General features: G+C 38.7%; 1 protein-coding gene across 1 annotated transcript; it reads right to left on the reverse strand.

Annotated features, from left to right (window-relative positions):
• Nucleotides 1–807: 807 nt before the first annotated feature.
• On the reverse strand, nt 808–12,140 carry LOC121824978 (vomeronasal type-2 receptor 116-like). The gene is made up of 4 exons (XM_076568150.1): nt 11,334–12,140; nt 10,249–10,476; nt 6,696–6,819; nt 808–1,998 (listed from the first exon to the last, which is right to left on the reverse strand). Exons 1-4 carry the CDS (start codon nt 12,072–12,074, stop codon nt 1,079–1,081), a joined length of 2,013 nt encoding a protein of 670 aa, XP_076424265.1. The 5' UTR covers nt 12,075–12,140; the 3' UTR covers nt 808–1,078.
• Nucleotides 12,141–15,468: the final 3,328 nt, after the last annotated feature.

The raw sequence follows: 15,468 nt of genomic DNA on the forward strand, positions 1-15,468 counted from the left end.
GGCATCTTTGGATGTTTCTTGTCTCACAATATCATGTCAGGGTGTTTTCCTTTTTTGTTTCTTTATTTCTTTGTTGTTTTAATTTTTTTGTTTTGTTTCATTTTGTTTTGTTTTCATTTCTTATTTTTTTTTTCTTCTCTCATTTTACCCTACTAGTTTCTTTGACTATGTACAATGGCTACCACTTTACAGTTTTTATGGGACTGAGAATGTGCAACCAAGTGGGTCTCTGATTTATCTGATATTTCTTGGGCTCCTTTCCTTCTTTTTGTTTGTTTTGTTCAATCTAATGTGTTATTGTTTTGTTTTTTCTTAGTATGTTTCATTTTTATTATTATCCCACAGAAATATCTTTTTTTTCTAGTGACAGACAGAAAAGGTTTGGATTCTGGTGTGTGTGTGTGTGTGTGTGTGTGTGTGTGTGTGTGTGTGTGTGTGTATGCATAACAGTCCTTGGAGGTCCAAAGAGGACATTGATCCCATTGAGATACTGTTACAGGGGGGTGTAAACTACATTTTATGATGTCTGTGTATTGAACTCTGCGACTTTACAAGAGCAGTACATGATTTTGTCTGATGAGACATCTCTCCAGCTTCTGCTATATTCTGCAATATCTGTTTATTGAAACATCCATGTCACTCCTAAGTTCTACTTCACTAAATCCAAAGACGTATCACTATTCTGTAGTCTTCCAGCTTACAAGGGGTAGCATTTTGTTGCCTTCATCTGCAAACATGAGGTTACAATCTTCCTTCAATTTCTCCAATAATCAATTGCTGTTAAAGTCTTACATTCACTAAGTTATCAAAAAGAAACCTCTGAGCTAATTTCAAATCTTATTACATTTTAGAGACCAAAAGAACACTTCCACTCATCACTAATGTCCAAATGCAAAGTCCTGTAGAAATTGGTGGCTGAGTAGAAAGTTATGGGAGGCAAAATAGATAAAAAGTAGCATACATGACACTGATAAACAACACCATTAGAGGAGACAGTGAGAGTCATTAGCTAATGAATAATCTTGCATTGTATCCTAACAGTTGGTTCTGTACCAACATTAAATTTGACAGTTGAAATTTATGAAATGTGAGTCCTAGAAAATGTTTTCTCCCTTAACTTTTGAAGAGAATTTCTCTCTGGTCTTATCAAAATGATGTAGCACTTGGGGACAAAGATACATCCCAGCAAGCCAGCACTGGAGGCTAAGATGGAGAAGACCTCCACAGCCACCATGACCTTGCCCTTGGTGCTGTGGTAGACAGGGAGAAAAGTGACCCAGACACTGCAGAACAACAGCATGCTGAATGTCAAGAATTTGGCTTCATTGAATGTGTCAGGGAGATTTCTGGCCAAGAAAGCCACAGTGAAGCTCCCCAGGGACAGAGAGCCCAGGTATCCTAAGACAGAATAGAAAGCAGTTACTGAGCCCTTGTTGCACACAATGATGATGTGGCCATGCTCAGAGTATGCATCAATTTCAACAGAGGGAGGAGACACACCCAGCCAGAATGCACAGAGAAGAATTTGGATGATGATGCAGAAGGGAATGATGTAGGTTGGTGCCCCTGATACCAGGAGCCACTTCATCCTTCTTCCAGGAGTTGTGACTTTGAAAGCCAAAACCACAGTAATTGTCTTGGCCAACACAGTGGAAACAGCAACAGTGAATGAAAGTCCATATGTTATTTGCTGCAGGATACAGGTAGCTGAGTTGGGATGGCCAATGAAGAGTAAGGAACAGAGGAAACAGAAGATGAGAGAGATGAGCAGGATGTAGCTGAGAGTGAGGTTATTGGCCATCACAATGGGAGTGTCTTGGTGCTTTACAAAGATCCCAAGAACCAGAACGGTGAATGCAGACAAACCCAAGGCCATACAGGACAGCGTCATCCCCAAGGGGTCATCAAAGGCCAGAAAGGTCACATCTTTGTACAGGCAGTGGTTCTGCTCTGCATTGGCATACTGGTCCTCTGGACATTTCATACACTGATCCATATCTGATGCAGAAAGCAAAAGTATTGTTAGTGCAACTTCAGCATTTCTTATGGACAGGCCACTCCAGTGTAATCTGTATTTTGGAATCTTTAAAACATCCACATACTTTATTGATAAAGATGTAGTTGAGACTTTTCTGAAGAGCATTCCATCCATATCATAATGCCTATCTTCTTCAAGGACAAACACAGATCCTATTGATACACTATAATATGAATCTTTCTGTCTGGATTAGAAGTGATGCCCTCAAGAGAGATGGAGACTTGGTCTTATTCAGGATGAAACCTCTTATACCTTTTTTTATTCCCATATGATCATCACCAAACACACGAGTAGCAGAGCAATAATAGCATATAGAATAGTGTGTGTGTGTGTGTGTGTGTGTGTGCAAGTGCATATGTATGTGAAAGCAGTAAATGAAAAATAGTGTTTGAAAATAGTAAATGAAAAAGAGCTCATGAGTTTGAGAGTTTTATTGCATGTGATGTGTGGAAAATAGAATGAGGAGAGAGGATGGTTTTATAATGTATGAAATTCTCAAGAAAAATTATTTAAATATGATGCCCTTAGTTGTGTCCTCATCAGGGAATAGGGATAGCAAATAGTTTATAAAATGAATTAATCCTACTCTTAAGGTAGAAAACTCAATACATACATAGCACCGAGAAGTCTTGTATCTTATACCACCACCTTAGTGAGCACAGGACACTTGCTTACTTCCCTAATTTCCTTCTATATGAGACCTGTGTCAGGACCTGCCCCCACATTTTCCCCCTGGGTGTTCTTGGGGAGTGAGGGATGAGAGATTTAGATAGAATTATAGAGGGAAGAGAGAGAGAGAAGACAGAAACACAGCATAGTCTCAGAAGAGCCTAGATCCTAATCCACAAGCTCAGAACTTTATTCCAAAGGGCTTTTTAAATCAATACCAAGGGTGGAGGCAAAAGACCTCCCCCTTACTAGATACAACTAAAGGTAGACCCTACGAAACAGCTAGTAGCCAGGCCTGAGGTCCAATCATCCTCTTAGGAAGCCATGCTGGTAAAGCAAGCTCAGATATCACTAGGAAACCTCTGTGGGCTCCAACAGACCTGGGTTCTGCTAATGTACTCAATGGTGAAGGAGTTTTTGGTAAAACAGCATGAACAAGGCAACATGAGAACTCCCAAATGAGAGTGGTAATACAGAATATTTGAATTGAGCAATTATAACCCATTCATAAGTTGTAATTTCCACCACAGCAAGTAAGTGAAATATGATTGGAATTGTGCTAAATTGTGGATAATAAATGAGAGCAATGATGTGCTTCCAGGATTTTAAGTCATTCCATGAATAAAACCAACCAGCATTTATGGACAGCTATGATTGCATTTTTGGTTTGTTGTTCTTTAAGGGGCTGGAAGGATGGCTCAGCTGTTAAGAATATGGTCTGCTCTGACAGGAGGCCTAAGTCCAGTTCCAAGAATATGTGAAGTGCCATATTACTACCTGTATCTCTGGTACAAAGGACATCAGATGCCTCAGGTAGATGTCACATGGACCTGGCCCTGTATGGAATTACTACCCTCTACACATGCCTTTTTCAAATATTCATAAACATAAAGATTTTGTTTAATTTTTGTTGGTATTTATTATTATAAATGCCCTTTATAGTTATTATCTTTAATTAATTTTATTACAATCTGTTTTTTAAACGTGTGTGTGTGTGTGTGTGTGTGTGTGTGTGTGTGTGTGTGTGTGTGTAAAGCACAAGTTGTCAAGAAGCCATCTAGTAGGAATTGGCTCCATCTCATTCCAATAGACTTCTTTCGATGAATTCAGGTCATCAGACTTGTGGCAAGAGATTTACATGCTAACTCTTTTCATTGACCCTAAATTGTCTTTTTTTAAAAATTTAGTTATTTATTATGTATACAGTGCTCAGCCTGCATGTATGCCTGCACACAAGAAGAGGGCACCGAATCTCATTACAGATAGTTGTGAGCCACTGGGTGGTTTCTAGAAATTGAACACAGGACCTCTAGAAGAGCATCCCATGCTCTTAACCACTGAGACATCTCTCCAACATCCGAGATGTCTTTTTTTAAATGTTCTTTGGATTATACACAATGACTGGCAATAAAAGTCAAAAATAATTATGGACTCTCCTTTGAATTTGGCCATCTCCAAATCAATAACCAGTTGACTTATATGGACTGTGTATGCGAAACTCTCATTGGAATAATTGTGGCTGTTTCTTTTCCCTACAAAACTATTTTATCAGCTTGGCGGTGGTGGCCCACACCTTTAATCCCAGCACTCAGGAGACAGAGGCAGGCAGATCTCTGGGGGGTTCGGGGCCAGCCTGGGCTACAGAGTGAGTTCTAGGAAAGGAGCAAAGCTACACAGAGAAACCCTGTCTCGAAAAACCAAAAAAAAAAAAAAACTATTTTATCTATATTATTGTGACATTCATTGTTACTGTGTACAGAAATCTTAAGAGGGACACCTGTCTTTCTCTACATCAAGTGTCCACACTTTTCCCCATTTTTTATATGAAATCAAGTGCTGTCTCGTGTTTAGCTGTTTCTAGTAATTTTACCCACAGTTACTACTCTTTAGTCACCACAACCTACAATGGCATCAGTCTCAAAACCCTCTGAGAATCTCTCTCACATGGAAGTAACAGCACTTGCATCCTCCCAAAGTTTCCTTAGCAGGCTCCCATTGCAGCCTTATGGTACCACCCTGAATTCACATCTTCATGCTGTCTTCCCCACGTACCTGTCAGCTAAATGACAACACAAAATACTAACAATTGAACTGGAGCTCAAAAAAAGCCTAAAAACTTAACCAGCCAAATGCTTCTAGTTTCTGGTCTTCACGCCTTATATATCTTTGTGCTTTCTGCCATCACTCCCTGGGATTAAAGTGTCACTTCTGTGAGAATCTCCCTCATATGGAAGTAACAGCACTTGCATCCTCCCAAAGTTTCCTTAGCAGGCTCCCATTGCAGCCTTATGGTACCACCCTGAATTCACATCTTCATGCTGTCTTCCCCACATACCTGTCAGCTAAATGACAACACAAAATACTAACAATTCATCTAATGCTGTATAAAAAGCATGCCCACCACCACACAATACTTATTTACCATTCCAATATATGGTGACTCTGTGGTGGTATTGTGTTCCCCAAAATATTGTGGACCTTAATAAACTTACCTGGAGTCAGAGAACTGAACAGCTACTAGTTACAAAGGCTAGAAAATGGTGGAACACATGCCTTTAATCCTAGCATTCCAGAGGTAGAAATCTCTCTGGATCTCTGTAAATTCAAGGCCACATTGGAAACAGCCAGGCATAGTGACACACGCCTTTAATCCCAAGAAGTGACACTTTAATCCCAGGGAGTGATGGCAGAAAGCACAAAGATATATAAGGCGTGAAGACCAGAAACTAGAAGCATTTGGCTGGTTAAGCTTTTAGGCTTTTTTTGAGCTCCAGTTCAGCTGAGACCAATTCTAGATGAGGACTAAGAGGCATCCAGCCTGAGGAAACAGGATCAGCTGAGGAACTGGTAAGGTGAGATAGCTGTTGCTTGTTTTGCTTCTCTGATCTTCCAGCGTTCACCACAATATCTGGCTCCAGGTTTGATTTTATTAATAAGACCTTCTAAGATTCCTGCTACATGACTCAATACCTTTCTTTGTCAGCAATGTTTGTGGGCAGTGGCAAGAACAAGTTGTGTAGGATTCATGACTTCAGTGGCAGGAGATGACTCAACAGTTAAGAGTGCTTACAGCTCTGCAGAGAACAAGGGTGTGGACTCAGCATCCATGTGGAAGCTTATACCTGTCTGTAACTCGAGTTCCAGGGGCTTGTATGCACTATTTTGGCCTCTACAAACTCCTGCACATAAACTCACACAGAAACACATAGATATATTCAAGGAGGATAAATGAATAACCAACAATTTACAAAGACTTGTGGCTACAATCTAGTCTACATGTACCTGTACAGGGATACAATCATCAGACAGATATAGTGTAGAATTCCCTCACAGGGCTGTTTGATTTTTCAAAACACTTTCTTTTACAAGATACTACCAGCAATGATTTTACACTGAGTCAAAAGTGTATGTGAAGGCACAGGTTGTTATTTATAAGGAAATTTTTATTGATCATATACTTGTAAAGCAAACTTAGGGAAGAAATAGATTTTATTTGTGCTCTAAAAGGGCCACAGAACTTAGTAGGTCCACAGACCCTCCCTAGCTCAACTGACTCCATGTAGAAGTACCACTCAGACTATAAAACTCACCACCTAGCAGCACCACCTGCCAAACTGAAGCAAAGGTCTAATCCATCATAGTCCTTATAGTTCTGGGAAAGTCTCAAAATGTACTAACTTTGCATTGTAGCTTCTATGGATCTACTTTTGGCTCACTGTTCTTGGTAACTGAAGTATGTCAACCCAGAACATGGTTCTTTTGTTTCAAATCTCACCCTGAGAGAGGCTCAGTGCTACACTGGGGTCCTGAACATCAACTGTAGTTGACATCCAGCTAATGATGACTTTATTTGGCTTAAACCTATGTCCCAGCAGTCTTCTCTGGTGAATAACACAGAGCAGTGCAGCCACCTTCCAGGCCCCTTCGAAAGTGCAGTGTGGATAGCAGAAGTCAGTCAATCTGAAGGATTTCTCCCTGAAACCCTTACCTGTCTCATTGGAAATCTCATTTGCTGGGCAGGGGGTGCAATCAAAACAGCAGGCTGCCATTCCTTCTTGTTGGAATTTTCTGAATCCAGGGTGACAATCAGCACTGCACACAGCAGAGGGCATCTGAGGAAAATCAGACAGATGCTGGGCCAGGAGTTTGACTACTCCTTCAATAGTTATAGCATCTCATCATGTTGAGTAGTTAACAAGTTTTCTTTCTATCCATGACCTGAGTGAACACATTTCTTTCAGTACTTTGTACAAGGCCACACATGAATATGTGAGAACAAATTGATGAAATATTGAGGTGCTTCTGAACTACTAAAAGTTCAGGAAGACCTAGGAGTATATGTTGTGTAAAAACTGAAAGGCCTGAACTGAACACCCTACCCACCCATCATGTAGCTTAGATTTTCAACTTGACACAAAGCAGAGATACAAGAAAAAAAGAGAAACTAAATTGAGAAGTTGTCTCTGTCTAATTGGCCTCTGGTCATATTATTGATCTATTTTTTTATTTGCTCATTAATTCTGGAAAGCACCACCATACTTGGTTCCTCTTCTGAATTTAGTGGGAATGCTTTGAGTTTCTTTCCATATAGTACAATGTTGTCCATGTTTTGTCTTATACAAAGTTATTTTGTCAAGAAATGTCCTTTTAATTTTTCAAGGGATATTTTTTATGTTTCTTTGTTTGCTTTCTCTGAAGGGATGCTGGACATTGTTCAAGACCTTTTCTCCATCTTTTTCAATGAGCCTACAATTTTTATCCTAGCATATATTTATGTGACATATTATACTTGATTGATTTGCATATGTTGAACCAGCCTTACATCCCTGTAATAAAGTAATCTTGTGTATAGGGACTGATCTTTTTGATGTGCTGTTGAGACCTGTTTGCCAGTATTTACTTGAGAATTTCTTCGTCCATGTTCATTGATTAGAGTGCAGTTTTCTTCTTTCTGATTCACTTTACCTGGAATGGTCTTTTTCCTGTACTGTAGAGACTCTATTCTTTTTTATGAGTGCAGTGGCAAGACAGTATTGTTTGTTTGTTTGTTTGTTTGTTTGTTTGTTTGTTTGTTTTTAAAAAAATTCCTTGTCTGTGTCCTTTGATTAGAGAGTGGGATTCTTCAAATTCAGTTGTTAATGAAAACTATTTGGTGATTATTGTCAATTTGTGTTTTTGTAAGTTTTGATGTATTTCAAAACTTTGCTTTTCTGTCTAGTGATCTAGTGTAGTCTACACATTCCTGTGACATCTACTGTTTATTTTAATATTCAGTGTGAAGGAGTGTGAAGTGTAAAGACACTGTGGAATTGTCTTCCTTAGTGATGTTCCAGTAGCTATATATTCCTGCAATTTGTAGTCACCATTACAAGTTTTTCAATCTTCCTAAAATTATGAAGGATAGCTTTGCTGGGTATAGTAGTTGAAGTTAGAAGTTTTGTCTCTGTTTTAAAAACATAATTGATACTCTCTCCTTTTAAAGTGTCTATGAATAAAGCTACTGTGGTTATGATGGGGACTTTCAATGAAATTGACCTTTTTCTCTTGTAACCTAAAATTCCTCTTCATTTTGCATAATTGAGATTTTAAATAATATTAAAAATTCAAACTATCCTTTTCTGAACCTGTCTGTTAGGCCTTCTGACTGACTCCTGTATCTGGGTGGCCGTATTTCCCCAGCATTTGGTAAAATTTTGGCTGTCATTTTATGAGAAATGCCTATGATGCCTGTAACATGTTGTCCTCCTCTTGTGCCTGTGCTTTCTTATTTTGGTCTTTTACTGATGTCCCCGAAGTCTCTCGTGTTTTCTTCATCCTTCCTTATTGTTTTATCTTTGTCAGAGTTTAAATTAAAATTTATCTGTCTTGTTTCAAGTCTCAATAGTCTGTCTTCTACTTGAGACATTCTCTTAGTAAGAAGTTTTAGACAGTCTGTTATTTGAATTGTTGTGTCTTTCATTTTCAGAAAGTTATTATGAATTCTTCATTTTTATTGTACCTTTATTGAATTTTTGTCACATCTTCACTCAATTTCCTATTATATGCAAGTGTTCGTGGTCTAATTGGTTTGTCCTTAGAGGTTATTTGTATGCTCTTTGATTTCTGCAACATTCTTACAATTATTATTTGAAGTCTTTGTTTAGTATGTCACTGAGTTCACTGTCATGTGAGCCTATGATTGTCCTGCTGCCTCACTGTTTGCAAGTGCCATTTCTGCTTAAGATTTGCATATCTAGAATACGGTACATATTGAGTTGTTTTTAGTCCTCCCTATCCTTTTGGTTGGTGTATTTATAATGTTCAAGTTAGGCCTGATAGAAGCAGACTTGTGATTTCATTGCTGTCCTCTGATCTAGGGGAACAGGCCATTAGCTAAAACTTTAACCCATTTGCTCTCTTCTTTGAGCATAAGTTTCTCATCACTGTGAAAATAGAAAATTAACTCTTGATTTAACTCTATCTGAGCAACTTGAGATATCATTTCAGATTAACTTTGCAAACTTTCTGGACATAAACCCCTTTCAAACTCAACATAAAACATTGTAGTAGGCAATGTAGTTCAGATAATATAAAACCGGACACATCAAAATCAATACCTATATATATATCTGGGGACACATAATGGGATATTTTATTTACAAATTTTCTCAAAGCCAAATTATTATGACTATGAGCACCTGTCCAAACAGATAAGGAAACAATACAAACCTTTTTTGTTTGTTCATTTGTTTGTTTGAATGAGTTATGCAAGAATTAAGGTGCAAATAAATGATCTTCTATTGAGGGGTTCCTTTAGAATTTATGATACAGGACAGTAGAGGTGGCTCAGCAATCTATCACACTTGCTGTTCAATCCTCCACTCCTACACTTAGGGTCAAATTGTATTTAGTTCCTCATTATCTTAATTCCTCTCCGGGCATATTTAGATACCTCATACTCAAATGGAACACAGATATATACAGGCAAAACATCCACATACAAAAAAAATAGTCTAAAAAAGTTATAATTAGTAAAAGATCTAAGGTGGACCATGAAAATGTGATGTATTGTTAGAGAAGTGGGGAATTTAGGACATCCTGGTCAAAGTGCTTGAATAAAATTATAGAATATAAATTAATGACTTGCATATCTGTTCCTAGTTCCAAATCTTTCCTTACAATTAGCTTCAGTATTTTCAGCATGCAGATTAGAGATTCAGCAGAAGAGAAGAAAGGCAATGGGCAGCAATCAGAATGGTACCGAGAGAATATTGATAACTTTACTAGGAATAATATCAAACATTGGTCATCTAGTTTTATATTTGTTTATAAATCAGAGAGTTTCTGATATGATAAAATATATAATATGTGTGTCTTATATTTTAAAAAATTTATTTAAAAAATCATATTTTAAAAAACTAGAAACACCAACTAGAAGTTTAAAATTGAGTCTTTACACGACCATCCATCTAATTTCACTAAGTCACATGGAAACCCAAATGGCCCTCTTGACACTGGTGAAAACTGTGAGGTGTGCAACAGTACATTTTGGTCAGACCCACCTGTCTAGTTCCTGTGGCCCACTTTATCACATCTTCATATAAATGGAGCTGTTCACCATGTGGAAAATATGGCTTAAAGTCTCCTATTTTCACCTTAAATCCAAAACCATGGGGGAAATTAGAAATGTGGTAAATGCCATACTCAGCTTGCAGTTTTTCTTTCTGATTCATATTTATTACATCTCCAGAATGATTAACAAAGTGCATATTCTTCAGAAATTGGTGAAGCTGAAAGATAGACAACACTCTTCAGTCTATATTACCTTATTTTAGGTCTGAAAATATGTTCTTATTTCATCCTAAGGCAAATTTATTGAAGGTGCCCAAGGGAGAAACTCAATGAAAGCATGTGAATAAATAAAGTCATTGTGTTCCTAGAATTTTAGTTCTCTCAGAGGAAACCCTCAAATACAGACACAAAAATACACACAAACACCAAATATAAATATGCACCATACACACACACACACACACTTCCACACATACACCCATGCAGAGGCACACACATAATAGAGCCACACTCATTCACACACATATACACTAACACACACGTACAGACAGACCTAAGCAATCAAGTACTGACACAGACACAGAAACACATAGGCACATAAAGATAAAAAACACAGAGAGACACATTGATAAAAAACATTCACAAAGAGACACACACAACAAATATATGCTCATATACACAGTCACGAACAAACACAGGAGAGAAATATTCATACATGCAAAGCAGCACATCTATACACATGCATACAAAGTCACAGAAATGCACTGAGACACTCACAAAGACACAAACACAAAGACATACAGAAATCAGACACAAGTATACTCACACACATAGGTACACAAGTAGGTATTGAACTGAATCAGCACTATTTCCTGTAGTATAGCTCTCAGAGAATCATGAGGGACAAGGTCCCCAGAGCCTACAGTGGTGTCAGAATCAGGTGAGTACACTTATACACACAATTCCTTATGGCAAACACCACATACATGACAAATATTGGTTTCAGCATGTGAGAGAACATTTAAGGATTATAACATTGATGACACCAAGTACCATCCATTGGAAGATACAGTACCTGTGAGCAGTCAGAATCCAGTTCTCTCAGAGTGTTGATTGGCTGGTTTTCTACTTGTTGAAGAACCATTTCATGGAGTGCATGGGCCATAGCATACGCAGCATTGTATATACCATAGGCATCATCACTAAAGGCCATGTCAAAACTCTGTAGCATTAACTGTTCCAGTGAGACATTCAATAAGCAGTTCTCCAGTGTCTTACAGTTAGATGTTGAGGCTTCACAGCTAAAGTACATCCACCCCGGTCCTGCCAGGAACTTGTCTGTGTATTTGGAAGGGTTCAGTGTCTGAACAAAATTTTTGAAACCAGAAATCTCAGCATGGTGGTGTTGAAAAGCAAGAGTCCCATGGAATGAGTCAAGGGTGAAGTCTCTCTTACTTGTAGTGACATCCCACTGTGAGGTGGTGACCCATATTCTCTGTATACCCTGTGATACCCACATTCTAAAGCACACAGCTAGAGTACTGCCTGTGTTACCATAAATGATAACAACATTTGTGGATGATGTCTCAATTTGGTTGTTATACACTTCAGGTCTTGATACGTATAATTCCATGTTGACTGGGATCACGATCACAAAGGCTAAGCAGACTCTTTGGACTTCACTTTTTCCTCTCAGATCTGAGAGAAATTCGAGACCCTTGTCATCATCTGAGATGGCCAGCCCAACCCAGTTCCAGTTGAAGTGAAGCACCAAAGAGACCATGGCCAGGGCCAGATCTGTGTCCTTGGGGGACATCTGATACAGATCTGGAAACAGTTCACGATCACTCACGATAGGATGGAAAGGTCCATAGGTGAGCTGAAGGACATAAAACACAGGGAGCAGCACAAGGAAGAGGAATGTCATAAATCTCAATGAGAGCCCTGAGGTGTGTGAAGTACCAGTTTAAAGGACAGGAAGGGCAATTTTTCCCTATTACTACAGTTATACTACACTGTTAGAAACATGAAAAAAATCACTTTCTACAGTTTGTTCAAGGAATATCCCCTTGACTGCTAATTCTTCTTCTCATCCATATCTCAAACAATGAATTGGGAATGTCCCATTGAGTGCATGATTAATTACACTTGATTTACATAAATTTGAAGCCAGTCTCCCCCCTTATACTCTCCTCAGCATCAGGCTTAGCCAAACAATGACAAAGATTCCATAATTCCCCACCCAAACAACCTCACCTGTGGATCTTTGCAGAACTGCGAAAAATGTGCCAGGCTCAAGGATGGTGCTAACATTGGACCTGTAATCACTACACAGCATGGGCTCCTATCTTCACAGATGTAGTTAAGGGGAAGTCTATACCATTTTGCAATATTTTGAAATACTTGTTTATCATTATTTTCAGTGATGATGTAAAATGTGAGAGACACATTTGGTAGAAGATATAGATTCCTGTTAATTTCTTCCACTGCAAAAGCGAAAGGCAGAGCAAACTGGTAGTTTTCAGGTGCTATTCTGAAAATAAGGGCACATTATTTAGTATGGATAAGGCTCTATAGATGAAAGCTTTGTAGTTAATACAAGGATTATCATGCATTCGATGGCATTTTCAGATATAGCTTGACAAATTCCCCTGTGTTGTAAGGTTGGAAAAACAGGAGATGCTTGAGAGCTTGAAAAAACCCAAAAAGTTGATGAGAGTGGATGTCACAAAAATGAGAAATGTGTTCTTGTCCACTTTGACAGAGAATTTCATTTTGGCAATTTGAGTACTGGATGCACATTTGATAAATGATATGTGTGTGTGTGTATCTGTAGGAAGCTTGAGAATGCAGTTCTCATGGGGGCCAGAAGAGGAAGCTGGATCCTGCAGAGCTGGAATTTTAAGTGGTTTTGAGGTGACTTCCAACATGAGTGGTTGAAACTGAACTCAGATCATTTGACAGATCAGCAAGTGCTCTTAACTGCTGACTTGTGTCTACAGCCCCATTTTATTACTACTTTCTATATTCTAGATATTCTTCAGTCTAGTATAGCCAGTAGATATTTTTCCATCTGTGTGGGCTGCCTCTTAACATGCTAATAACATTCTTAATGAAAAAAAAATAGTTTTATGCAATCACACTTGTTAAAATGTGGTCTTATTTCCTGAGTTATTCTATATATTTAGATATTTTCTTTATCAGATTCATCCTTTCTGGACTTACACTAAAGTCTGTGATGATTTGGACTTGATTTTGGAACAGGACAATGGTTGGGAGATACTTCTTTTCCACCTCTGGTTAGCAGGTTTTCCACTAGCATTTCTTGAATAGGCTCTCTCTTCTCCACTTTATATATGGAGGGATAGCCTACTATTAAATTGAATTTTTTCCTAGAGTGTATTTTGATAATGTTTTTCTCTTCACCCAGTTTCTTCTGGGTCCTCCTCACCTACCTACCTACCTACCTTTACATTATTTTTTCTCTATTTTTGTTTTAAAACAAAACCTAAAAGAGGAGAAAAAGGCAAAGAGAACACCACAAGGGCATTTAGGGATTCAGCTTGGTGGTAGAGCACTTGCCTAGCAAGTGCAAGTCCTTGGGTTTGGTTCTCAGCTCTGTAAAGAAGAAAAAACATAAAAATGAAAATTAAAACAAACATCAAAAACCAAATAGGCATGTCTTTCCATAAGTTGCTGTGTGAAGTGTCTCTTATGACAATAGGTCTAGACATCAGTTTATAAATATGAAGGAATATCATTAGGAATCATTCCACTGATTTTTTTCCAATTATGTTTGTTTCTATCCCAGGTCTCTGGGATATCCTGATTCTCAGTCCTGGTTCTCAAGGGGGATTTCCTCTCATGGAATGGGTCTCCAGCTGTGCCAGTCATCTGTTGATCACTCCCACAATTTCTGCACCATCTGTACCCCAACATACCTTGTAGGTGGGACAAATTGTAATAGCTAAACATTGAGCAGAGCATGGGGAATACTGCAAAAGAGGGAGAGGAAGGATTGTAGGACCCAGTGGTGTCAAGGGCACCACAAAAAAACCCACAGAATCAACTAACCTGGGCTCAGAAGGGTTCACAGAGACTGGAAGGACAACCAGAGACCCTACATGAGACTAGCCTAGACTCTCTGCCTGTACGTTACAATTGTGTGATTTGGTCTTCATGTAGGACTCCTAGAGATGTCTCTGACTCTGTTGCCTGCTTTTGGGACCCATTTATCCTGCTGAGTGCTTGATCCAACCTTGGTGGAAGAATGGCTGCTTGCTCTCACTGCAGTTTAATATACCAGGACTCACTGATATCCATGGAATTCCTGCCTGTATCTAAAGAATAACAGTGAAGGAGGATTGGATGTGGTGAGGTTGCAGAATAAAGGAGGGGGACCTAGGAAGGGGGAAGAGAGGGGAAGCTTTGGGTGGAATGTAAAATCAAGAAAATAAATAAATAAAAATATAATAATAAATATAAAAAATGGAAAAGAAACAAATGCACAAAGAAGACCAAGGGAAGCAAATTATGATGAAAAGTCTACAAAAATACCATTCTGTCCATTTTGTGTTATTCAACCACTCCAGTGCTTGGGACTGGTCCTGAAATGTGTCTAATAATATGCTCAGTGAGACTCCATGGGAGAAAACAGATTTTCCATTTCAATGCAAGTATCAATTTCACATAGCTTCTTTTTTAGGGGTGAGAATTCATGTCCACTTGCTCCTCACAATTATGAGACATCATCTGAACCTGTACCATTTGAAACACAACAGGCCTTGAGCATGCTCACACAGTCTGATTGAGCTTATATATGTATCAGTGCCATTGTGTCTGGAAGACACTGAAGACAATGTGCTCCTAAGTTCTTCACTCTCTGCACACACTGTCCAGTTGTGGATTTCTGTGTTAGTTCCCATTGACTACAAGAAGCATCTTCTCTGATGAGAGCTGAGTTATTTACTGATCAATGAGTATAGCAGAATATCATTAGGATTCTTTTTGTTGCTGAGTTTCTTTTTTTTTTTTTTTTTGGTTTTCCAAGACAGGGTTTCTCTTGTGTAGCTTTGCGCCTTTCCTGGATCTCACTTGGTAGCCCAGGCTGGCCTCGAACTCACAGAGATCCGCCTGCCTCTGCCTCCCGAGTGCTGGGATTAAAGGCGTGCGCCACCACCGCCCGGCTTGTTGCTGAGTTTCTTAAACAG

This window comes from Peromyscus maniculatus, chromosome 1 (genome assembly GCF_049852395.1).
Source record: "Peromyscus maniculatus bairdii isolate BWxNUB_F1_BW_parent chromosome 1, HU_Pman_BW_mat_3.1, whole genome shotgun sequence".
Lineage (NCBI taxonomy): Eukaryota > Metazoa > Chordata > Mammalia > Rodentia > Cricetidae > Peromyscus > Peromyscus maniculatus.